Source organism: Cetorhinus maximus, chromosome 5, assembly GCF_964194155.1.
Source record: "Cetorhinus maximus chromosome 5, sCetMax3.hap1.1, whole genome shotgun sequence".
Lineage (NCBI taxonomy): Eukaryota > Metazoa > Chordata > Chondrichthyes > Lamniformes > Cetorhinidae > Cetorhinus > Cetorhinus maximus.
Genome location: NC_135883.1, coordinates 6,686,781 through 6,712,199, shown reverse-complemented (window position 1 = coordinate 6,712,199; position 25,419 = coordinate 6,686,781). Strand labels below are relative to the sequence as shown.

Here is a 25,419-nt window from a genome sequence, read left to right as displayed (position 1 = left end):
ACATATTAAACCATTTGATCAGTTTAAATACATTAATATGTCCTCTCCAGCTTCTGATTTCCTGGATCCATATAGTTTAAAGATACTGACTACAGTTGGTCACAATTGCTATTGGCTAGGGTCAAATGAGCAAGGCTGTCAAATAAACTGGATAGTGACTGACTAAGAATTTAAATGAACAGAAAATCTAAATGCAGATAAGCTGTCTCCTCATTGAGTTTGAGAGGGTGGATACAATATAATGCAGTAAATATCTCTTCCGCTCTTGTTCCACATAATCCTGGTGTCACAGTTGCATTTATCAAACTTGTAAAAATCAATAATATGTCAGATGGAATCAAACGAATTGGGACTTAGTTAATGTGAAGGCAAGTATACTGTGCCACGCGTCACCTGTGGAGTGACCTGGTTGTAAACATCTGCAGATGTGACTCAGTCAGCCTTCAGGAGGGGCACTAGAGCAACCCAAAGATGACTTTTCCTTTTGTGAAAGGGAGTTGATTTCTGCTAAGTGCCTTCTAGCAGCACGAGGGGAGAAACTGGGTCCTTGGTAAATAGGATAAAACTTCATCCAAAAGTACTCTTGCAGTTATCTACAATTTTTATGTTAATTTAGTAAATTTCATTGTTTTAGTAATCAACACAGTGGGCCGGATTTTCAAAGCAAGGTCCAGAATCCGATGCCTGGATGAACTTTGGGTCCTGACTCCATCGGCTATGTCACTAGCACAACACTATTTTTAAATGCAAATGCCCCAGTTTGGTTGGAGGCAAGCTTAGTGACCAATTAGAGACTCCAGGCACACCCAGGAGATGGGAGCGGCCTGCTTGGTGCCGGCAGAAAAAGCAGGCAGCAGCCATACTGGGGCCTGCTGCTGCTTTGCTGAATAGAGCAGGCAGCCCATCAAAGGGCCAGGAGCTGCAACACCAAGAAAAGTGGCTATGCTTGCAAAGTAAAGGTACTATCCAAGTTGGTCCATCAAACTTCAGTTTTCAACAAATCTAAGATTGAACCTGACATCTGGTCACTACCATGCACCAGTCTGTTTGAGTCTTCGAAAAGACTCAAAACTGATTCGGCCTTTGAAAATCTGGTAAGTGGGTGAGTTCCATTCTTTCCCTGAGGTTTAACATAGTACACAAATTGGTGGTAAAGCTAATAAAATATATAAAAAAAAACATAAACAAGTGGTTAATATAATTAAGTAATTATCTAAAACACATTCAGGATGGCAGGACAGGTGGTGTGTCAAGGCTGCAGCATGTGGGAGCTCCTGGATAACATTGTGATCCAGGGCAAACACGTCTGCAGTAAGTGTTTGCAGTTTGAGGAACTTCGGCTCAGAGTCATTAAGCTGGAGGCTGAGCTGCAGACACTGTAACACATCAGGGAGGGGAAAAGTTACCTGGATGCTTTATACCAGGAGGCAGTCAGGATAGGGTCTTCTGATTTGGTCAGTGGTGAGGGATGGGAGGGTGTGACTGTGAGTGAGGCAGGTAAGGGGACCCAGAGGGCAGGAGTGCAGGAGTGTGAGTCTCTACATTTGTCTAGCAGGTTTGAGGTTCTCTCAGCTTGTTTGGATGAGAGTGGGGGCTGCAGGGTGAATGAGCAAACTGATCATGCCCCGGTGGTACAGGGAGCCATCCAAGCAGGAAGTGCAAAAAGGAATGTAGTGGTAGGACGGGACAGTATAATGAGGGGGACATTGTTCTCTGTAGCAAAGAGCGAGAGTCCAGACGGCTATGTTGCCTGCCCTGTGCCAGGGTTTGGGACATCAGCTCAGGGTTGGAGAGGAACTTGCAGTGGGAGGGGGTGGATCCAGTGGTCATGGTCCATGTAGGTACCAGCAACACAGGCAGGATGAGGAAGGAGGCTCTGCATAGTCAGTATGAGGAGCTAGGCATCAAATTAAGAAGCAGAGCCTCAAAGAATTTTTTGGATTATTACCTGAGCCGCGTGCAAATTGGCCTAGGACAAATAAGACTAGAGAAGTAAATGCGTGGAACAAAGATGGTGTGCAAGAAGTAGGTTCCCGTTTGTAGGGCACTGGAACCAGTATTGGAGAAAGTGTGATCTATACCGTTGGGATGGTCTACCTGAACCATGCTGGGGTTGATGCCCTTGCGAGCCGCATAACTAGGGAAGTAGAGAGGGTTTTAAACTGAATAGTGGGGGCAAGGGATCAAATTTAGGAAGATGTGGTAAACCAAAGACTAGAGACAAGGCAAGAAAGAAAGGTATTATTAGGGGAAATGATAAACAGATCGTGACAGGAAGGGATAAAGAGTACAAATCTAAGAATAAGTCAGCAGATAAGGCTAGATACTACAAAAATAATAAAAGGACAAAACTAAAGGCTCTGTATCTATATGCATATAGCGTTCAAAACAAAACTGATGAACTGATAGCGCATACAGAAATAAATAAGTATGATCTGATACGGGATGACATAGATTAGGACCTGGATATTGAAGGGTATGTGACATTTAGGGAGGAGAAGCAGCCAACAAAAGGAGGAGGGCTGGCTCTGTTAATTAATGATGTTATTACCCCATTAGAGAGGGATGACCAAGTTCAGGAAACCAGGATGTAGAAGCGATTTGGGTTGAGCTGAGAAATGATAAAGGCAAGAAGTTATTTGTAGGAGTGGTGTACAGGCTTCCTAATTGTAACTACGTGGTAGGGTAGTGTATAAAAGAGATAATGGGAGTTTGTCAGAAAGGGACAGCAATAATAATGGGGGAATTTTAATCTACAGATAGACTGGAAAAATCAGATGGGTGAAGGTAGTGTAGATGAGGAGTTCATAGAATATTTTCAGGAGTTTCTTAGAACAGCATGTTCTGGAGCCAACCAGAGAGCAGGCTATACTAAACCTGGTATTGAACAATGAGAAAGGATTGATTGACAACCTCAGAGTGAAGGCGCCCTTTGGTAGGGAATGTGAATGCTTTGAAGAGAGTGCAGAAGAAGTTTACGAGAATGGTTCCCGGGATGAGGCACTTCAGTTGTGAGGAAAGATTGGAGAAGTTGGGACTGTTTTCCTTGGAGAGGAGAAGGCTAAGAGGAGACTTGATAGAAATGTTCAAAACAATGAGGGGCCTGGACAGACTAGATAGGGAGAAACTGTTCTCACTCACAAATGGATCGAGAACCAGAGGGCACAGTCTTAAAGTGTTTTGCAAAAGAAGAAAATGTGAGGTGAGAAAAAACTTTTTCACACAATGAGTAGTTAGGGTTTGGAATGCACTGCCTGTAAGTGTGGTGGAGGTAGGTTCAATTGAGGCATTCAAGAGGGCATTGGATGATTATTTAAATAGAAACAACGTGCAGGGTAATGGGGAAAAGGCAGGGGATTGGTACTAAGTTAAAATGCTCAGAGAGCTGGTGCAGACACGATGGGCTGAATGGCCTCCTTCTACACCGTAACGATTCTGTAGCAGTGATCATAATATGATTGAATTTTATATTCATTTTGAGGGAGAAATGAGTGCGTCCAAGGCTAGTATTTTAAACTTAAGTAAGGGCAATAATGAGGCATGAAAGCAGAGCTAGCTAAAGTGAACTGACAAATGAGGTTGAGGGATCGGTCAATAGAAGTTCAGTGGTGGACATTTAAAGGGATATTTCAGAATACACAGAATATATACATTCCAATGAGAAAGAAAAATTCCAAGGGGAGGGCCCACCATTCATGGTTAACTAAAAAGTTAAAGACAGTATCAAACTGAAAAGGCATATAATTAAGTAAAGACAGGTGGCAGGTCAGAAGATTGGAAAGAATATAAAGAACAGCAAAGAATGACAAAAACATTAATAAGCAGGGAAAAATTAGAGTATGAGAGAAAGCTAGCTAATAACATAAAGACAAATAGTTTCTATGGATATTTAAATAAGAAACAAATTAGCGAAATGAAAGTTGGTCCTTTAGAAAGTGCGGCTGGGGAATTGATAATGGAAAGTAGGGAGATGGTGGATGAATTAAACAAATATATGGTTTCAGTCTTCACAATGGAGGACACAAGTACATCCCAAAAATAGCTGTAAATCAGGAAATGGAAGGGAGGGAGGAACTCGGGAAAATTACAATCGCCAGGGAAGTGGTATTGAGCAAATTGCTGGGGCTGTGGGCTGACAAATCTTCAGGTCCTGATGGACTTCACCCTAAGGTCTTGAAAGAAGTGGCTAGTGAGATAGTTGATGCATTGGTTTTAATTTTCCAAAATTCCCTAGATTTGGGGAAGGTTCCATTAGATTGGAAAATAGCAAATATAACTCCTTTATTCAAAAAGGGAGGGAGACAAAAAGCAGGAAACTACAGGCCAGTTAGCCTAACGTCTGTCATAGGGAAAATGTTAGAAGCTATTATTAAAGATGGAATGTAGAAGAGTAAGAGGCAACTTAACTGAAACCTTTGAGATCCTGTGAGGTCTTGACATGGTGGATGTGAGAGGATGTTTCCTCTTGTGGGAGAATCTAGAACTAGGGGTCACTGTTTAAAAATAAGGGGTCGCTCATTTAAGACAGAGATGAGGAGAAATCTTTTCTCTCAGAGGAGAGTGAATCTTTGGAACTGTCTTCCTTAAAAAGCGGTGGAAGCAGAGTTCTTAAAAATTTTAAATAGTCAGAGCTAGATATATTCTTGATTAACAAGGGGGTGAAAGGTAATCAGGGGTCGGCAGGAATGTGGGGTTGAGGTTACAATCAGATCAGACATGATCTTATTGGATGGCAGAGCAAGCTCGAGGGGCCAAGTGGCCTACTCCTGCTCCTAATTCGTATGTTCGTATGTTCCTCCTCACTGGCTCGTAAAAAAGCTTATTGGACCTTTAATTGGAGGTGAGCAAGTTTGCCATTTCCACCTCTCCCATGCCACCTCACCGCCCAGCACCCCCACCCCAACTTAAAAACTTCAAACTGTCCTGAAGGCATCAGGATCTGAGAAGCCTTCTGGGACCATGATTTTGAAGTCATATCTGCACAACATCCCAATCCCACCAGCATTTCAAAATCCTGCTCATTGTTTCTGCAATAATAACATGCCACACTGCCAAACAATGCAAATAAAGATCTTTTTACATCCCTTCTTCCAAAAAAAATTAAACAGCCTCCAGGGGCAGTTCTATAGATATTGTCAATGCTACTCTCCGGTACACCCGTCATCAAGCGCTTTAAGCAGTAGGGGAAGTGATCCCTTCCCAAACAGCTTTCTCTCTCTCCATAAAGTGACCTGGCTGACACTTAATTGTCCTGCGGCAGCCAAAATGTGAATCAAGACTGGATTCAAACTGCCATCTCCAGCTGAAGAGACTAACACTCTTCCAGTGTCATTATTGGCCAAATTAAAAAATAAGAATCAGAACTAAGAGAAGATGCTGTGGATTTGTGTATTTGCCATCACCTATGAGATCCAGGTTCATATCCAGTCTTTGCTGACATAATGACTCTTCTCTTTTCAGGAGTCCAATCTAAAATGAGGGGAAGTAGTCTCAACCCAGTTCCTTGCGGTTATGAGCCCAGAATACAAAACCACCTATAAATCAGTACTTTATCTGACAGGCATGGCATAAGGATGCAGGGAATGGAAAAAATTAGCGCTGGTGAAATAGTGGGTTGTTCTTCCAATGGCAGATTAAAATCACATTAAGGGGGTAGAGTGAGTGAGTTTACTCTGCATCCGCCAAGATACACCTGACACGAGGCTTCTGAACCCGAAAGTGCTCCACCCCTAACATTGTTTTTCTTTCTTTGATCACCACCGGTAAATGTCATTTTAAAAAATGAAACCAGAATTACAATGGGTTAGAAGCAATCCTTTTCTCTTCCAAGTACACCAACAATTTTTAGAAGACAGCATCAGTTCGTTTCTTTGAGAAAAACTCACCTTCAAAGTATAGACTCCCATGCGGCCAGGTACCTTATAGAAAATACCCTCTTCTCCCCTAGAATTTGTGTGAAGCATAGCATTCAAGCAAGCCAATGGAGAGGTGCCACTAGGAGAAACAGAAAGAACATCAATCGAGTGTGGTGCATGGAACAATACTAAGTCAAGATTCTATGATTACAAAATTCTATGATGTGTTGTTAAAAAAAAACACAGTACTACAGGATGCCAGTGTTGCATATTAATGCTGTGTTCTGTATTTAGAATCTGGCTATAATTCAGTTCTACTCTGATTAGTTTTTCTGAGTACTCAGAATACAGTCAGAAATGTACTTCTGTCCTTAAATGTGGAGCCTACAAAAATCTGTCTTTGGAATTTTCAGAAACTGTCTAAAGTGCTTACACAGTCACTCTAACTCAAACAGAATAGTAGGCATCGTGTGTCAGAAATGTTGTTAACATGTCAAGAACAAAATTAGTTCCAGAAATCTTAGTAAAAATCTGCTGCACATCTTCTCTAAAAGGACTAAATATTAATATTGTGAAGAATGAGATGTGACAACTTGCAGTGCCAAGTATGCCTTGCTTTGTATCTGAGGAAGATTACTGATATTAGTATTCAAGTTATTTACAGGAAAGCTCTCGGTATCAACTTGTGTACAAAGAAAAGCATGAAAAGCTTCCACATTTTGTGTATGTTGGATTGCCAACCCTCCAGGACTGGCCTGGAGTCTCCAGGAATTGAAGATCCATCTCCAGGAGACTGCTGTGTGCAGTCCTGGAGGAAAATCATCGGGACATTAAAAAAGATTGTTTTTCTTAGTCATTTTCTTTAAGCATTTCTCTTTACCGGCTAAACCAATATAGAAATATTGAATATGGGAAATAAAGGCTGTTTGGTTGACAGTCAAGAATCATCCAATTGTGTAATGAGTCTTTTTGCTTTCCAGTTAGCATAGGAAGGCATTACATCACAAGGATGCATGTGTTGGCTGACTAATGGCTGAAGCTTGGGGTAATTCATGTGATGAAACCTCCAGGAATACATTTTATCACAGTTGGCACCCTATGTGTATGAGATTAATAAATTAGTCTTCAAAATTCACTATATTACTTATGATATCTATGGAAGAATATTTGAGCTGATAAAACTGGAGCTCTTCATGTAGGAAATGTTACCAGATTCCAACAAATGTTTCCTTGTCAAAAACAGAAACAGAAATACCTGGAAAAACTCAGGAGGTCTGGCAGCATCAGCGGAGGAGAGCACAGTTGACGTTTCAAGTCCTCATGACCCTTCTACAGAACTAAGTAAAAATAGGAAAAGGGTGAAATATAAGCTGGTTTAAGCCGGGGTGGGGGGGTTGTTTAGTTCTGTTGAAGGGTCATGAGGACTCGAAACGTCAACTGTGCTCTCCTCCGCCGATGCTGCCAGACCTGCTGAGTTTTTCCACGTATTTCTGTTTCTGTTTTTGTTTTGGATTTCCAGCATCCGCAGTTTTTTGCTTTTATCTAAATGTTTCCTTGTATTGAGCAAACATGCTGCTGAAACAATTATTCTTGCCTTTGTCATTATCAGACTCAGCTTATCCAGTACTCTCCCAGTCAGCCTCCTATCTTCCACTCTCTGTAAACTTCAGCTCATTTCGAACTCTGCTGTCCCTTATCTGGCCCCACACACCTGTCCAATGTTTCCTGGTCTCAAAGCACCAATTTAAAATGATGATCCTTCTGTTTGAATCAATTCATGGCTTCAACTCGTTCTATTTCATTAACCTCCTTCAGCCCTAGCACCACCCCCTTGGAATTTTTCATTTCTCCGATGCTCACCTTTTGTGCATTGCCTTTTCCTTCAATCCATCACTGCTGGCTGTTCCTTCAGCTAAGGAATTCCCTCTCTCGCCCTACCCCTTGCCACCATTCCATCAGCCTCTACTTCTATGAGGACCTCTTTAAAACTCACCTCTTTGAGAAAGCTTTTGCACACCCCTTCTAATATCTTGTTCTTTGGCTTGCCATCCATCTTTGTCTGATTACACCTCTGTAAAGTACCTTGGGGCACTTGTCTATATTAAAGACAAGTTTTACACCATTGCCATTAAAACTTTCACGGTCTAAGTCCAGGATAGATGCCAGATCTGAGATTAGCAATAAGCTTCTTTACTGAAACAGCAACAATGTTCTCTGACAGCAGTCAGCACTCATCATTTTTGCTTTCTGTTCATTCTCTCTCCCTTTGGTTCAATACTGTTAATAAGTTCACCTACCTTCCAATTTCCATTTTTGATGACAGATTTACATGTGGAACATTAACATCTTTTCTTTTTTCATAAACTAATAGGTTTTCTATTTTCAGTTCAGCTCCCCAGCATTTGTGGTTTATTTCTTTTTATGTTCTTTTACTTTGTGAACAAGCAATCTTAAAATTTCTCTTAATCATACATTTCTAAAACAGTTAGTTGTCAGAGGTTGATTTGCATGGGGATTATGAATTTCACATTTCTGATGGAGTTTTATTTTTGAACAACTTTCTATCAAGGTTTTGTGAGTTGTGTATGTTTTAGATCTGACTGGTCTGCTCATCAGTACATTCTGGAGTCCTTTTAATTTGGGAGCACACTCCTGTGTAGGCTAATATGGAAGCAGGGTATATTTAATAACCAACTAGCTGGATTATGGAGGCCATTAGTTTCTGAATCACAGTGGAGTCATATTTCTGTGCCAGTAAGTGCTACATCCTGCTGGGATTGTTCTGGTTTTGCTTTTAGCATTTCTTTGGCTTTGTTAAATTCTGTAGGTGGGCCTTAAAATTGGAACATAATTAGTCCTGTTGGCGCAAGCTGCAGGAGTCTTTTAATTTGGTTTTTGTACAGAGAAAGTAGAAGCAGCAAGCAAATTGTCTGATGCTTTCATGTTCTCCTGAAAGGTTACACCTGAAACATTATCCTTCTCTTTCAGTTGCAGGCCACCTGGATTGCATTGCCATCGTTTTCTATTTTTATCTTTTTTTTTTCCTTCACTTTTTGTTCTGACAATTTTCTCCCCTTCCTTTTTTTGGGCTCCCACTGCCATCAAGTGTTTTATCCATGGCGCCAGCACTAATAGAGTCATAATGATCTATACAGTTATTGATGACGTGTGTCTATCCTAAATCTCTCAATAGCTTTCTTAATCAGACACGTGCAGCATTTAAAACAAAAACAGACCAAGTCCAACTGGGAGTAGCTTCCACCATTCAGTGGGGAAATAAACTATCTTTGAATCCCTAGTTTAACTTCAGAATTGTTAATTAAAAACAGAAAATACTGAAAATACTCAACAGGTCAGGCAGCATCTGTGGAGACACAAATAAGAGTTATTGGGCTTTGATGTTCAACACCCACCAGGGCTTGGAGCAGAGGTGGCAGGTACTAAAACAGACTCCAGACCCCATGAAGTTTCATGGCATCAGGTCAAACATGGACAAGGAAACCTCCTGCAATTGCCACATACTGCCCTCCCTCAGCTGATGAATCAGTGCTCCTCCATGTTGAACACCAGTTGTGGGTGTTGAGGGTGACAAGGGCACAGAATGTACTCTGGGTGGGGGACTTCAATGTCCATCACCAAGAGTGACTCGGTAGCACTACTGCTGACCGAGCTGGCCGAGTCCTAAAGGACACAGCTGCTAGACTGGGTCTGCGGCAGGTGGTGAGGGAACCAAAAAGAGGAAAAAACATATTTGGCCTCATCCTCACCAACCTGCCTGCCGCAGATGCATCTGTCCATGACAGTATTGGTAAGAGAGACCACTGCACAGTTGTTGTGGAGATGAAGTCCCGCCTTCACATGGAGGATACCATCCATCGTGTTGTGTGGCACTACCACTGTGCTAAATGGGGTAAATTTCGAACAGATCTAGCAACTCAAGATTGGGCATCCATGAGGCGCTGTGGGCCATCAGCAGCAGCAGAATTGTACTTGAACACAATCTGCCACCTCATGTTGCGGCGTATCCCCGGTCTACAAGGCACAAGTTCAGGGGTGTGATGGAATACTCTCCGCTTGTCTAGATGAGTGCAGTTCCCACAACACTCAAGAAGCTTGACACAATCCAAAACAAAGCAGCCCACTTGATTGGTACCTCATCCACAAACATTCACTCCCTTCACCACCGACACACAGTAGCAGCAGTGTGTACCATCTACAAGATGAACTATAGGAATTCACCAAGGCTTCTTACACGTTGCCTTCCAAACCCACAATCACTACCACCTAGAAGGACAAGGGCAGCAGATAGATGGGAACACCACCACCTGGAAGTTCCCCTCCAAGTCACTCACCATTCTGACTTGGAAATATATCGCAGTTCCTTCACTGTCACTGGGTCAAAATCCTGGAACTCCCTCCCTAACAGCACTGTGGGTGTGCCTACACCACATGGACTGCAGCGATTCAAGAAGTCAGCTGACCACCACCTTCTCAATGGCAACCAGGGATGGGCAATAAATGCTGGCCCAGCCAGCAAAGCCCACATCCCGTGAATGAATAAAAAAATAATGATGGCAGAGGCTCCAACTTTCTTTCCATCACATGGCTGGCCAGGAATCTCTCCTGCTTTTACTGCCTGCCATTGGCCTGTTGGAAGGATTTGCATGTTGATAATCAATCTGTTTATGAACATTTTCCTTGGCCATCAAGTCCTGGGGCGGGACTCAAACCTGGAACTTCTGGTTCAGAGGCCGGGGTGCTACCACTGCGCCGCGTGACCTCCATCTTTATTGTGTAGCCACCTTTAATGTTTCAATGTGGATTCCTTACCTTCTACCGTTCTGAAATCCAATTAACATTTAAATTAAGTTGCCATTCCTTAGCACTTCCTCTTAATTGGCTCAGATCACTCAGAATGCTACAATCTTTCTTACTCTGGTTATTTAGCTTGGTGTTATCAGAATTCTTTTGTACAAAATTAGTACAAGTAGCTTCCCTCCACATTCTATGCGGCCCAAGGCTAACTCTCATGAAATACACAACGCGGAGTTTTTTTTAAAAAAGCTTTATCACCCATTCTGCTTCTCTATTTGATCTGGATAGCTAAGGCGGTTCTCAATAACTCACTCACTTCCTTCAACAAAATACTGAAAGGCAAGAGTTTGATCCTCATCATTGCAATCATCAGGGTGCTACCTAGTAATGTTTGATGGCATCTGGCTGCCCTGTCAAGCAGGTTTGTGCCATTGTGTACTAAAACCCAAAACAAGTGCAAAGTAGCTGACACGAGGCAAAAAAGGTTTTAAGCCAGTTTTGTCTTCAACGGATACCATCACCAATATATATAGTGCACAAGCTTTTTCAGTGCTGATCATAAACCCACACTGAGGCCATCTTACAATTAATTGTATTTCATGAGCTATAAAAATTAATGTAAATTCTCTAGATACTTTCAATCCGTGAACATTCATTATGAAAAAAAACATTAAATTGAGCAGTTATTTAGCAAGTATATTCACTTTAATTAAATATTGTTTTAATTAAAGTTCTGGCCTGTGCTTTGGCTGTAAGCATAATTCAACAAAACCCATTTCAGAAATTTCAACGCCCTAATGGGTTGTTCCTCAAATTCAATCCACAAATCAAATACGCTTCAAAAGGATCTATCTTAATTATACTTTGCTGTTTTTCTAAACACTTCTAGCACTTAGCTCAACTGAGGCACCTGACCCTACAGCTCCGGCCCTTAGAAAATGAAACAAAGGATTTGACTTGCTGATGGGCAAAGCTCAATTGAATTGATACCGTATAATTGAATATAATAATTATTATGCAATTATAGTTGGAGTTTTCTGTGCAACTATTGACAAATACACAATTGTGTTTGCTTCATTAATTCAGAGTTATACACTGATTTGTCAATCAGAGATTGCTTTAACATTCTTCCTGATAAAGATGCCATTGCAATTGGATTTACCACAAATCAGGACCAAAGCCTGTGTGTATGTATACAGACACTCTCAAAAAGAAAATCCTACGTTAGAGTTTTGTGGTAAAAGGAAAATATACATTTATACTTTGTTAGTTTTATCGTCAAGATGATTCTTGACAGGTTAATTTCATTTTATCCTGTTTTTTTTGACAGAACATTAGAGGATAATCAAAATGACTCAGCATATTTAGCAGATAAATTAATTGTATATTGATTACTATGATCTTGCTTATCAAAATTAACCAACTGCCCATGCTAAAAACTGAATGAACATTTCAAGGATGTATAGTTTGATGTAAAACTTGCTGACTTTAGAAGTTGTCACAAGTATTGTAAACAGAGTACAGTACAGCACAACTATTTTGTCACAAAGTGCACATAAGTCATCCTATGCTCTGAATGAGTGTGCTTCTTTTGGATGGAGAATACTACATATCCTTAACCAAAAGTCAGATTCTGTTCAAATACTGTATTCCAGTTTGGACCCCACTAAGTTCCTGGATCTTTGCAGTATTGACAGGCAAAAAAAAAAAGTTCTCTACAATTCTTAAAGGGCATCTGAAGCAGTTAGCACCTAAAATGGCTCCTCGCATCAAAACTTGAGCCAATATCCTCACCTGTCTTTTCCTTTGTCAGGAGGTGACATGATTGCTCCTGCTGAATAAGCCCTCCTAATGAATTAGAGCATACACCTACTTCAAAAATATGGAATGTTGCTGCAGTGGAGACTGTTGGGAATATTGGATCATCTAAGCTTGGAATTCCAATGCACCAACATAGGCCAGATCTGTGAATGTAAGACGGCAGCACACATTCAAGTTGCCCAGAGTATTGAGCTTCAAAGCTGGCATTGTTATTTAATTTTTCAAGTGACCCTTTGTGATGAATTTGACAATTTGCCACCAAACACAAAATGCAAGGAAGGAAACTGCAGCTTCGTGCTCTTTACATGCTTTTTGCTACAAGTCAAAAATTTCACAAATTTTTTTTCACAAATGCCTTGAACTTTGCTAATCAACCTCCCGCGCGTTCAACAAGTTTATCTAGCAAAGAACTGCATCAAATCAACTAGGAAGTCACACCCAAGTACTCACTGCAAAGGCTCGCAAATCAATAGTGGCCGCTTGAACATGGCACAGGTGATTGCGTAACATTACAGTGATACCTTCTGGAAAGGAGGTGGGGGTTGGAGTTTGGTAGCAAAGGAAAAACAATATTGTGAATTATAGATATTATCAGTTTGCACAGTGTATACCATGGGAAAATGGGTCCTGCTCCTTACAATAGTTTGTCATAACTCATGTAATAAACTCAAAGGTGAGATTTTAATCAATTCTGCCACTTTGAAGTTTTCCAAACAGCAAAAGACTTGTCAGTACTTCAAACTGGTGGCTGTCAATCTCCATGACAATCCCATGACAAAATATTCCAGCCAGTAGTTAAAAGTCTCGAGCATGTAAAACACAATGGAGGGAATTATTAAACATCGATGTTCAATCAATTTTCATGCCATTTGGGAGTTTATAGCCAACAGTTGAATGTACCCTAACAATGTGTGAAACATGTCTGGAATTTAAAGTTACATAGGTACAATTTTCCAAATGTGTATTTTAAAACTAAAGGCAAACTAATCGTCATAGTTCAGTTCCCAAAAATGGTCAGGTTTCTCTAATACAAAGATCAATCACTTTAAATATCTGATGTAAAATCTGTGCAAGTTAGAAAACAAAATTGATGCAGACGCCTGCTGGATCACACTGTGAGTATAAACTTCAAGCAAGTGTTTACTCAGGGCTATTTATCTAATCAGCCTTGAGTTAAAATTGTCTGAAACTCTTGCCATAAACAGGCCAAACGCCATTAAAAAAGATGGTGCAGCAGCTACCTGGACAAAGACACGATTAAATGAGTCTTCAAACCACAGTGGAAACATTACTTTGTAGACTTACACCATTTTTTGATGGGCGGGTGTGTACAGGCGTGCTTCCGATCGGCGCCCCCGATTGGAGGTGCAGCGCCATTTTACGTGGGCGGGCCAATTAAGACCTGCCCAGCATGACTCTGCACAGAAGCGCTATGCGCTCCCTGTGCAAATGGGGGGGGGAATCCCAAAATCAAGAGTGTGCTCTTTCGAGTTTGCGCACGAGAGAGCGCACTCATCTCCCTGAGGCTAAGTGCAGCCTCAGGGAGATTGGCTGCACATGTAAAAAAGACAAAAATAGAAAAATAAAATTTCCCTTACATGTTCCCTCATGTGACAATGTCACATGAGTTGGGACATGTCCATAATTTTTACAAAATCTTTATTAAAATTTTTTAAAGCCTACATGAAACCTCATCCCGCCCGTGGATGAGGTTTCATGTTTTTTCTAGTTCCCGCCGGGGCTCCTGGCCGACCCACCAACCTTAAGGTTGGACGGGCAGGTCCTTTAATTACTTAATTGACCCTGTCAATGGCCTCAATTGGCCACTGACAGGTCGGCGGACCCGCAGCTGATTTTGCCACGCCCCCCACCTACTGGAAAATTTAAATGGGGCGCGGTGACGTCGGGAGTTTCCCCCTGATGTCACCGTGCGTCATTTTATGCGTTGGCGAGCGGGCCCCGCCCCCACTCGCCAACTCATAAAACTCTGCCCTAGGAATTCAGGTTTGTGACTCCAAACTGAGAGTGCAGACTTGTAAAATTATCCCAAAAGAGGACATATGAAGAAGAGCTAGGTGAGATCGTGGACAAATTTGACAAAGAAAACAGTTGGAGTGTAATGCATTGGGGCACAGAGAGCCATTGTGGGTCAACCAGACCAAGCTTGGTGGGCATGGAGGTTTTTGTGTGGGACAGAATATGGGTGCCTTCTTTTGGGAGAAATGAAAATGCTGGAAATATTCAGCAGTGCAGGGAGCAGCTGTGCAAATTGAAACAACATTTCAAGTCGATACCTTTTCGTTCTGACTTGAAACATTTGGTGGAATTTTACAGACTTCATCCCTGTCAGAACCATGGGACCATATGTGGGTCGGTGAAGGAAAGGGCTTCATCTTATAGATGGTGTACCATTGCTTAGATACAACATTAGCATCCTGCCTCCATTTTCTCCAACCAACCACAGAGGGCAGGTGGGATGACACATCCATTCTATTAAAGGAAGAATTTCTAACTAAAAGGACCACGGCATGTGTCAGAGGTACTCACCAGCACTTGGATTTTTCAGGCTGCATGAGCCACAGGAATGGAAAGGAGATATGGGAAGGCTGCTTCCCCGGTCTTCATTCTTACCTGGAGGACCTGCTGCACGATTTGAGGGACTGCAGTGAGGTGAGCTCTCTCAACGATAGGAGGAAAAGGACAACCTCTCCAATCAAGCAGGAGTGATCACATGGAAATAACTGAGAAGTCAACAACAGAAATGTGATCCCTCCACCTGGAGACAGTGCATCAAGAGGGTCCATGACCTCAGGAGGACAGGAAAGGTAAACTGCATAGCAATCTTAGATGGCAAGTCCCACACTCTGACTTTCCCAGCCTTCTCCTCACCAGCACTCCTCCACACAACACATCTTGCAGCTCCACTCATTCTTCTCTTCCAGGCATCTCACATCCCCATCTGAACAGCAAAAACTCACACTCCCCCTCATCCTATTGTCTTCTTGCACCCATGCCTCTCAGTCACCCTCCACAAATTCTGTTCTTCTCGCCCCTCCATTATAAACACACCTCGGCTAGGAATCCTGCGATGAGTAACTCACCTCCTGACTCCCCAAAGCCTGCCCACCATCTACAAGGCACGAGTCAGGAGTGTGATGGAATACTCCCCACTTGCCTGGATGAGTGCAGCTCCAACAACACTCAAGAAGCTTGACACAATCCAAAACAAAGCAGCCTGCTTGATTGGCACCACATCCACAAACATTCACTCTCTCCATCACCGACGCACAGTAGCAGCAGTGTGTACCATCTACAAGATGCACTGCAGGAATTCGCCAAGACTCCTTCGACACCTTCCAAACCCACGACCACTACCATCTAAAAGGACAAGGGCAGCAGATGGTTGGGAACGTCATCACCTGGAGGTTCCCCTCCAAGTCACTCACCATCCTGACTTGGAAGTATATCTCCGTTCCTTGACTGTCGCTGAGTCAAAATCCTTGAACTCCCTCCCTAACAGCACTGTGGGTGTATCTACACCACATGGTCTGCAGCGGTTCAAGAAGGCAGCTCCCCACCACCTTCTCAAGGGCAACTAGGGATGGGCCAGCCAGTGAACTCCACATCCCATGAATGAATAAAAAGAAACCTCTTTGATTTTTCTCCTTGCAGCAGGAGAGCGCACAACTTGACGAGAGGCAGAGTCCTGGGGTAATGGAGGTGGGGACCCTCTGGTGACAGGCAACTTTCTGCCATCTACTTTACTGGGCAGGAATATTGTTCCAGGAGGCTGCCAACATCAGCAGTGACCCACCAAAAGAGACTGAGGCTCCTGAGACACTGATCCTAAGGCATGTTGGAAGAACTTTCCACACACCCGCAAACCAGTCTCCCTTTGTGTGGAGAAAATTCCACATTTAATTATGTTCCTCTCTTCACTGCTGCATGATCTGCTGAGTATTTCCAGCATTTATTTCAGATTTCCAGGATTCACAGTGCTTTGCTTTTGCTTTGGAGAAATTGAAGTTTCGCGGAAGTGGAAAATTGTAGATGAGAAAAGAAGATATTGAAACAATTGAGTCCTGAGCTGTCAAAATCGTGGATAAATGTTTCAGCGATGGAAGGGCTTAGTTAAAGGCAGAGGCAGGGAATGGCTGTGACGCAGGATTTAAAGCCGAGCTCAAAAATCAATTTTTGCTACCTAATTACCGTTTTCTTAGTCAGCAGGAGGGTGGGGGTTTCCCACATCAAAAGCAGGAGGATTCCCAACCTCTCCACCTGGCATTTATTTTTATATGCTGTGCTTCAATAGAAGGAAGCAGTCAGATTTCTCTAAAGACTACAGAATGCTTGCTTTTTCCTGTTCATTGCTGTTGCAGTATATAGAAACTTTATATATAAAGTTCAATTAATGTGTGTGTGTGTGTGCTTTAATGAAACCTCATTGTAAGTCCCTGCAGTACCTTGACCTCCTGGGGTCGTGCTGTGATGGGCACTTTCAATTGATGATTGTGTCATGCTCTGTGGCACAAAATAGCTCGTACTTTATAGTGAGCATATCAATCTCTGTACATTCTGCTGAAGGGTTTTCACAAACTAGTCAAAATGCGTTCAATTTTTTTCAATTCTTCTCACTAATTGAATTTATATTGTTTATAATCAGGGTTTAAATAGGGCTAGAAAATTCAAATATATGAACACATGAATAATGACAGACGAGTAGAGTGCCTCTGATCCATTCAGCCAGGCCCACACAATTGCAATACATTTTGAATTACAATATTCCACCCAAAAACCATGTAACCTCGTGGGACAGGAGAAAAATTAAGACAAAAATCCCAAGCCAATTTGGGAGAAAGCAAATCGAAGAAATTTGTCTTCGGCCCATCTAGGTGACTAAAGCTAGTCCAGGAGATCACTCAGGTCTTGAAGTACCTACCTCTTGTAACAGGCGATCTCCACCCCAATCAGAAACAGGCCCAGCTTTCATTCAAAGAAATTCAGTGAGTTAGCATCCACCACACAGGTCGCAGCCTGTTCCAGGTAATTTTTCTACCTAATGGCAATGCTATTTTCAAACCTACTGAGCTATTGCTTATTTCACAACGTGTTAACATTATCCATTGGATTGTCCTTTATGTCTTCTACTGCCTTCATGAAAGCTTTACTTTTGGACTTCAGATCATCCTTGGTATTTACCCCATACTTACATAAAGAGCGAAGACTCTGTGAATTTGGATTGTGCCATCTGGACATGTGTAGAGTAACTCGTTTCTCAGGACGCATCAGTACTGGTCAGTCAGCTGTACTGATTGATTATTTTTCATTTGCTTCTAACATTTTTTTGCCAAGTATGTATTCTTCAAATAATATTGAAAAACAAGACGACTAATTTCACAAAGTTTATTGGGGTGAAATTTACACAAGAACACAAGAGGCGGGAGTAAACCATACAGCCCTTCGAGCCTGCTCCGCTATTCAATACTGTTATGGCTGATCTTGGGCTTCAGTCCACTTTCCTGCCCGTTCCCCATATTCCTTGATTCCTTGAGAGAACAAACATCTGTCTACCTCAGCCTTAAATATATTCAACGATGAAGCATCTACAACCCTCTGGGGTAGAGAATTCTAAAGATTCACAACCCTTTGAGTGAAGAAATATCTCATCTCAGTCCTAAATGATTGGCCCCTTATACTGAGACTGCCATGTCCTCGGTTCCCCAAGCCAGCGGAAACAACCTCTCAGTGTCGTACCAAACCCCTTCAGAATCTTGTATGCTTCAGTGAGATCGCTTCTCATTCTTTTAAACTCCAGAGAATATAGACCCAGTTTACTCAGTCTCTCATCAAAGGAAAACCCTATCATCCCAGGGACCAGTCTAGTGAACCTTCGCTGTACTGCGTTCAATACAAGTATCTCCTGCCTTAAATATGGAGACCAAAATTGCACACAGTGGATGGGATATACTGGTAGCGGTGAGGTTGTCGATGTTGGGGCCGGAATTGTGCAACATTTCTGTTCGTAGGTGGGAGTGTTGGCTATGTATGATTATGTGGTGGTCAGCCATTTGGGTAGTCATGCATGAGGAGTGTGGTGAATCATGCGGCGGGGTGGACAGGAAGTTGATGCCCCCACCATTACCATTTTTAAAGGGCACCTGGACAGGTAGTCATTCCTTACAAGGCAGGAGCTTTATTCTTGCTGTCTGAGAGGAGGTTTTAAGAACTGCAATTGCTGCTGCCACCCTATCTTCACCTGCTACCTGGATACCTGGAGCTGCTGCCACCTCATACAAAAGTGGCAAATGTCTGAGCGCAGACAAAGTGTGACCTCACGGTTCAGTAATGCCTCTCTTCACTTTCTCCTCCAGGCTGTCTGGGAACAGTGAGAGGTCCTGTTTCCTAGGGATGGCAGCAGGAGGGTCTCCCTCCTGTCCTGAGCACTTTTGATTAATGGGGAGACCTATACTTAGCATTGACCACACCTTGATCTCCATCCACCCACCGTGGTCAATTCCATCCTTGAGGTTCACTACAGAGAACTCTTGTTGACGCAACTGTATTCGTGGCCAATCACACAATGACTCTGGAACCAGAAGCCATCACGCTGCATACTCCCTCAATCACCTCTGATCTTCCCTCCATCAAGCCATCAAGCTTGACACTCACTCCATCACCTTTCCCTGTCTTCTGTGACCTTTGATCCACCCTCATCACCCTTGACCAGCTATCATTGACCCTCTAGCTATACTGCGGCACAGTGTAACTGCCCCCCATATAATCCTCAACTTGCCATCCATCAACCTCGAACCTCCCTCTATCATCTTTGATCTTCGCTCTGTTACCCTCAACTCGCACGACTTCAACACTGACCTTCCCTATATAACCCTTTATGTCCCAAAAATTATGCTTGGCCTACTGCCTTTCGATATTGGCCTTCCCTGTATTTTCCAGATTCCATAGAACTATAGAAAAGTTACGGTGCAGAAAGAGACCATTCAGCCCATTCTGTCTACGCCAGCCAGAAAGGGAAAAAAGAAACTAGCCGCTCATTTTAATGCCACTTTCCAGCACCTGGTCTGTGGCCTTGCAGGTTACAGCACTTCAGATGCAGACCCAGGTACCTTTTAAATGAGTTGAGCATTTCAGCCTCCACCACCAACTTAGGCAGTGAATTCCAGACACCCACCACCCTCTGGGTGAAAAAGTTTTTCCTCATGTCCCCTCTAATCCTTCTGCTAATCACCTTAAATCTATATTCCCCCCTGGTAATTGACCCCTCAGCTAGGGGAAACAAGTCTTTCCTGTCTACCCTTTCTAGGCCCCTGATAATTTTGTACACCTCAATTAGGTCACCCCTTAGCCTCTTCTGTTCTAAGGAAAATAACCCCAGCCTATCCAATCTTTCCTCATAGCTGCAATTTTCAAGCTCAGGTAACATTCTTGTAAATCTCCTCTGCACTCTATCCAGAGCAATTATGTCCTTCCTATAATGTGGTGACCAGAATTGTGCACAAAATTCCAGCTGTCGCCTAGCCAACATTTTATACAGTTCCAGCATTACGTCACTGCTTTTGTATTCAATACCTCGCTCAATAAAGGAAAGCATTCCATATGCTTTCTTGACATCTTGTCCACCTGTCCTGCCACCTTCAAGGACCTGTGGACATGCACTCCAAGATTTCTCACTTCCTCAACCTCTCTCAATAACTTCCTGTTTATTGAGTATTCCCTTGCTTTGTTTGCCTTCTCCAAAAGTATTACCTCACACTTTTCTGCATTAAATTCCGTTTGTCACTTCTCCGCCCATTCAACCAAACCATCGATATCTTTCTCGAGTCAACAGCTATCCTCTTCACTATCAACCACATGGCCAATTTTTGTGCCATTTGTAAATTTCCCAATCATGCCTCCTACATGTAAATCTAAATCATTAATATATACAACAAACAGCAAGGACCCCAACACTGAGCCCTGTGGAACACCACTGGAAACTGTTTTCCATTCGCAAAAACATCCATCGACCATTACCCTTTGTTTCCTGTCACTGAGCCAATTTTGGATCCAATCTACCAGCTTCCCCTGAATCCCATGAGATCTCACTTTCCTGACCAGTCTGCCATGTGGGACCTTGTCAAATGCCTTACTGAAATCCATGTAGACAACATCCACTGCACTACCCTCATCAATCCTCCTTGTTATTTCCTCAAAAAATTCTATTAAGTTAGTAAGACATAATCTTCCCTTAACAAAACAATGCTGACTGTCCCTGATCAACCCATGCCTTTCAGAATTACAGTTTATCCTGTCTCTCAGAATTGTTTCCAATAATTTGGCCACCACCAAAGTCAGGCTGACGGACCTATAATCTTCTGGCCTATCCCTCAAACCCTATTTAAATAATGGTACAACGTTCACAGACCTCTAATACTCTGGGATCTCGCCTGTATCTAGCAAGGATTGGAAAATGATCCTCGGAGCATCCGTCATTTCCTCTCTGGCTTCCTTCAACTGCCTGGGATACCATTCATCTGGCCCTGGTAATGTATCCACCTCAAAGGATGCCAGTCCCTTCAGTACTTTCTCCCTCACTATGCTTATTGTACCTAATGTTTCACACTCCTCCTCTTTAACTTCCCTGCATCTTCCCTCTCCTTGGTGAAGACAGAGACAAAGTACTCATTGAGAATGCTGCCCACATCTTCTGCATCAACCCACAAATTACCATGTACATCTCTGATAAGCCCTACCTTTTCCTCAGCTATTCCCTTGCTCTTAATATACTGATAAAACATCTTAGGATTTTCTTTGATTTTACCTGCCACATTTTTTCGTATCCTCTCTTTGCTTTCCTAATTTCCATTTTACTTCAGCCCTGTACTTTCAATACTCTTTTAGGCTTTCTACAGTATTAAGTCTTTTGTAACTGTCATAAGCTTTCTTTTTCTGCTTTATCCTGGCCTATGCTTCTGGATAACCAGGGGTCTCTAGATTTGGCAGTACCACCCTTTTTCTTTGTGGGGACATGTCTACACTGTGCTTGTAGAATCCCACCTTTGGATACCTCTCACTGATTTGACACAGTTTTTCCTTTTAATAGCTGTATCCAGTCCGCTCTTGCCAGCTCACCTCACAGCTTTGTAAAATTTGTCTTCCCCAATTTAGAACTTTTATTCCTGTTCTATCGTTGTCTTTTGCCACAATGATGCTAAATCTAACTATATTGTGGTCACTATCTTCAAAATGGTTCCCCACTGATACTTCATCCACTTGCTCAGCTTCATTTCCTAAGACAAAATCTAGAATTGCGCCCCCTCTCGTTGGGCTTGTAACGTGCTGGCTAAAAAAGTTCTCTTGAATGCAGTTCAAGGATTTTGCACCCTCTGTGCCCTTCACACTGTTAGCATCCCAATTGATATTAGGATAGGGAAGTCCCCAATGATTACCGCCCTATTGTTTTTGCACTCAGAAATCTGTCCACATATTTACTTTTCTAACTCCCTTCCACTGTTTGGGGGTCTATAGTACTCTCCTAGCAGTGTGGCTGCCCCTTTTTTATCTCTGAGCTCAACCCATATGACCTCATTTGATGCTTTGTTTAGTATATCATCCCTCCACACAGTTGTAATTGATTCTTTAATCAATAATGCTACATTCTCATCTTTTTTATCCCCCTCTCTATCCTGCCTGAAAACTCTACATCCAGGGATGTTGAGCTGCCATTTTTGCCCTTCCTTAAGCCAAGTTTCCGTTATAGCGATGATATCATGCTGCCATGTGTCTATCTGTGCCCTCAGCTCATTAGCTTTATTTAGTATGTTCCTTGCATTTACATATATACTTTTTAAGACTGCCAAATTCCTGTGATCCATACTTTTTAATCTGTGCTGCTTCTGTTTTTCAGAATCACTTGCTAATTCTCCATCTCCTGTTCCTTGCTCTGAATTTGCCCTCGGGTTCCTATCCCCCTGCCAATCTAGTTTAAACCCTACCAAACAGCACAAGCAAATCTCCCTGAGAGGATATTCGTCCCAGTCCTGTTCAGGTGTAGACCACCTGGCTTGTACAGGTTCCACCTTCACCAAAACTGGTCCCAATGCCTCAGAAATCTGATGCTCTCCCTCCTACACCAGCTTTCCAGCCATGTGTTTATTCGCTCATTTCTCCTAATTCTATGCTTGCTTGCACGTGGGACTGAGAGTAATCCTGAGATCACTGCTTTAGAGGTCCTGCTTTTCATTCTCCTTCCTAACTCCCTAAAGTCTGCTTTCATCCCCTTTCCTACCTCAGTCATTGGTACCATGGACCATGATCTCTGGCTAATCACCCTCCCCAGAAGAATGTCTTGGAGCCATTCCGTGACATCTTAAACCCTAGCACTAGGGAGGCAACATACCATCCTGGAGTCACGTCTATGGCCACAGAAATGCTGTCTGTTCCCCTAACTAACGAATCCCCTATAACTACAGCTTTTCCCCTCTTCTTTCTCCCCTCCTATACAGCAGGGCTGCCTGTGGGGCCACAAACTTGGCTCTGACTGCAGTCCTCTGAGGAACCAATGCCCTCACCAGTATCCAAAACGGAAAACCCATTGGTAAGCAGGACCACAAGGGACTCCAGCACTACCTGTCTAATTTTCTTGGACTGCCTGGCGGTCACCGATTCCCTTTCTGCCTCCAGGCTCCTAAGCTGCGGTGCGACCACCTCTCTGAACGTACTATCCATGTAGCTCTCAGCCTCATGAATGTGCCACAGTGACTCCAGCTGCCACTCAAGCTCTGACCTGGAGCTCAAGGTTCTGCAGCTGGTGACACTTCCTGCGCGCTAGTAGCGTTCACAACTTCCCACATATTACAAGACACGCATTCCACATGATTGAGCTGTCCTGCCATGGCTTCAATTTACTTCCCTTGTGTGAACTTTATTTTACTTATGCAACTTTTTTTTTTACTTGGTCTCGACTTAACTTTATTTCCCTATTGCTTGTGTTTCTTACTTAAATGTAAGGAGCCCCTTCTTTTGAAAATAATGTGTTTTTCTAATTCCCAGCTACTTGATGACGCTCACTAATGGAAATTTCTCACCAACCAATGAACTTATGTTTCTCCTGTGATGATAGGTGCTAGGTGCTGCTGACTGCCTGGCTCGGGGTCCTCCTCTCGTACTCTCCTCTAGGTGCTGCTGACTGATTCCACCCTCTTTCCCCCACAAGACTTCGTAGGGCTGCCACTTCCTTCCTCTCCCTTGGTCAGCCATGCCCAGTTCCCCTTTGACTGCCATCACCCAATCTTAATCATAACGTGGGGAAAATGTGAGGTTATGCACTTTGGCAGGAAGAATAGAGGAGCTGAGTATTATTTAAATGGAGGAAGACTGCAAGAGAGATTGGAGAATCCTTGTGTATGAATCCCAAAAAGCTAACATATAAGTTCAATACATGCAATTTCATACATGCCATTGTTACTATAGTGTTCACTGCTTCAGTACATTGTGTACACTGGGCAAATGAACATGGAAGAGCCATGTGTTAGCACGGAGGGTATATGGGGCCATTGGAGGTTGGCAGGAGGAATGAGTTTGCATGGGGGATATGGATAAGACCTTTTTATGTTACCTTTCAAAAGGTTCCCGAATCCAGACTTTGGTTCACGAATCCTCTGAAGGGCCGTGAACCACAAGTCATGGAGAAGCTAGCCCGACTCCACAAACATTGCAAAGAGCTCGGAAATGCCTACCCCACAATGGAGCCAGCCAAGCTGGGAGTGCAGGGTGTGGGCTCGCTACCATTACCCTTTTTATGCACCAGCAAAAACTGGGGAGGTGCCAGGAATGGGGACTGGAACCCCAAAATCAGGTCCAGCCTGCCATTTTTAAATGGTTTCGGAGTCCTGACTGCATGAAAATCCAGTCCTTCGTGCCCAGAATAGTCCCAAAGGTGGGATCAGATTGGAGGCAGGTGAGGCCTTCCTCAAATGAGTTGCAGTACCATTCATCTCAATGGCTCAGACAGGAAATCATCCTTCGACTATTAATTCTTAATGAAGTAAAGCTGTATTTGATCTTATGATCTCAGAGTGGAGGCTTCCACTCATAGTCAGCACTGTTGGTTCACAGATATTCAGCACTAAGACAACAATAAATTATGCAACTTCAAAGTAAAGTAGAAAAAGTGTTAATTTAATCAGTGCTTTGTGCTAGCACCCCAAGCAAATAACTGGTGAACTCGAAAGAAACAGGTTGTTACGGACTGTTCATTGGAAATTACTGTTGCAAATCACAAATCAGGCACAAAATTGATGCATTAAAAACATTTTGATCTATGTTCGAATTTTAACAAGACTGAAATATTGCATCAGTAACATAATGATTGCTTAAAGTTGAGACGCCAAAGAGTGTTTTGTCAATATTGGTTTAATAAAATGCTAATGTTTTGATTCATTTTACTTACGCACCAGGGAGTTTACAGTTTGAAGTTCACTAGCACTTTGGATTTTGTGGTGGTTTAAACAGGCAGCGGCAATTTTCATTCATTGGCTCTACACTCCTAGAAGGGTCCCTCAACTGCACAGAAATATCTAAACTTGCGGGGACTGCGGGGTGAGAGACATAAGATTGATGATCTAGAATTGGCTGTCATCTGCAGCTTTCAATATCAAAACCAAACTCAAGCAAAATTACTGGCGAAATAAAGGTGAAATAGTTCCCCTCTGCAAAGTTTCAGGAATGGCATGCCAGTTCGATGCTCAAACAAGGTATCGGTGAAATAGTTATTTCATTAAACCACCAGCACATGCAAACATTGATCTTTAAGGCTGAGTGAATAATGCTGGGTTTATTAATTAAGCTCTCGTAGGTCAGCAAGAAGGATGGCTTAATATAAAACTCCAAAAGTTTTATGAAGGAAAGTATGAAGTAGCACCAAAGGAGC

The 25,419-nt window shown here is 42.7% G+C and overlaps 1 protein-coding gene across 18 annotated transcripts in view; it reads right to left on the bottom strand.

Annotated features, from left to right (window-relative positions):
- Window positions 1-25,419, bottom strand: part of LOC144680470 (putative Polycomb group protein ASXL2) — a 312,304-nt gene that overhangs the window by 97,083 nt on the left and 189,802 nt on the right. For 14 of the 18 annotated variants that reach the window (XM_078541444.1, XM_078541449.1, XM_078541445.1 and 11 more), the window contains one exon: window positions 5,886-5,994. The exons of 3 other annotated variants lie outside the window; for them this stretch is intronic. In XM_078541444.1, coding sequence (XP_078397570.1) covers window positions 5,886-5,994 — 109 coding nt within the window. Of the gene's footprint in view, window positions 1-5,885; window positions 5,995-12,464; window positions 12,547-25,419 lie in introns of those variants that run through there. One more of the 18 variants, XM_078541453.1, reaches the window with a different exon arrangement.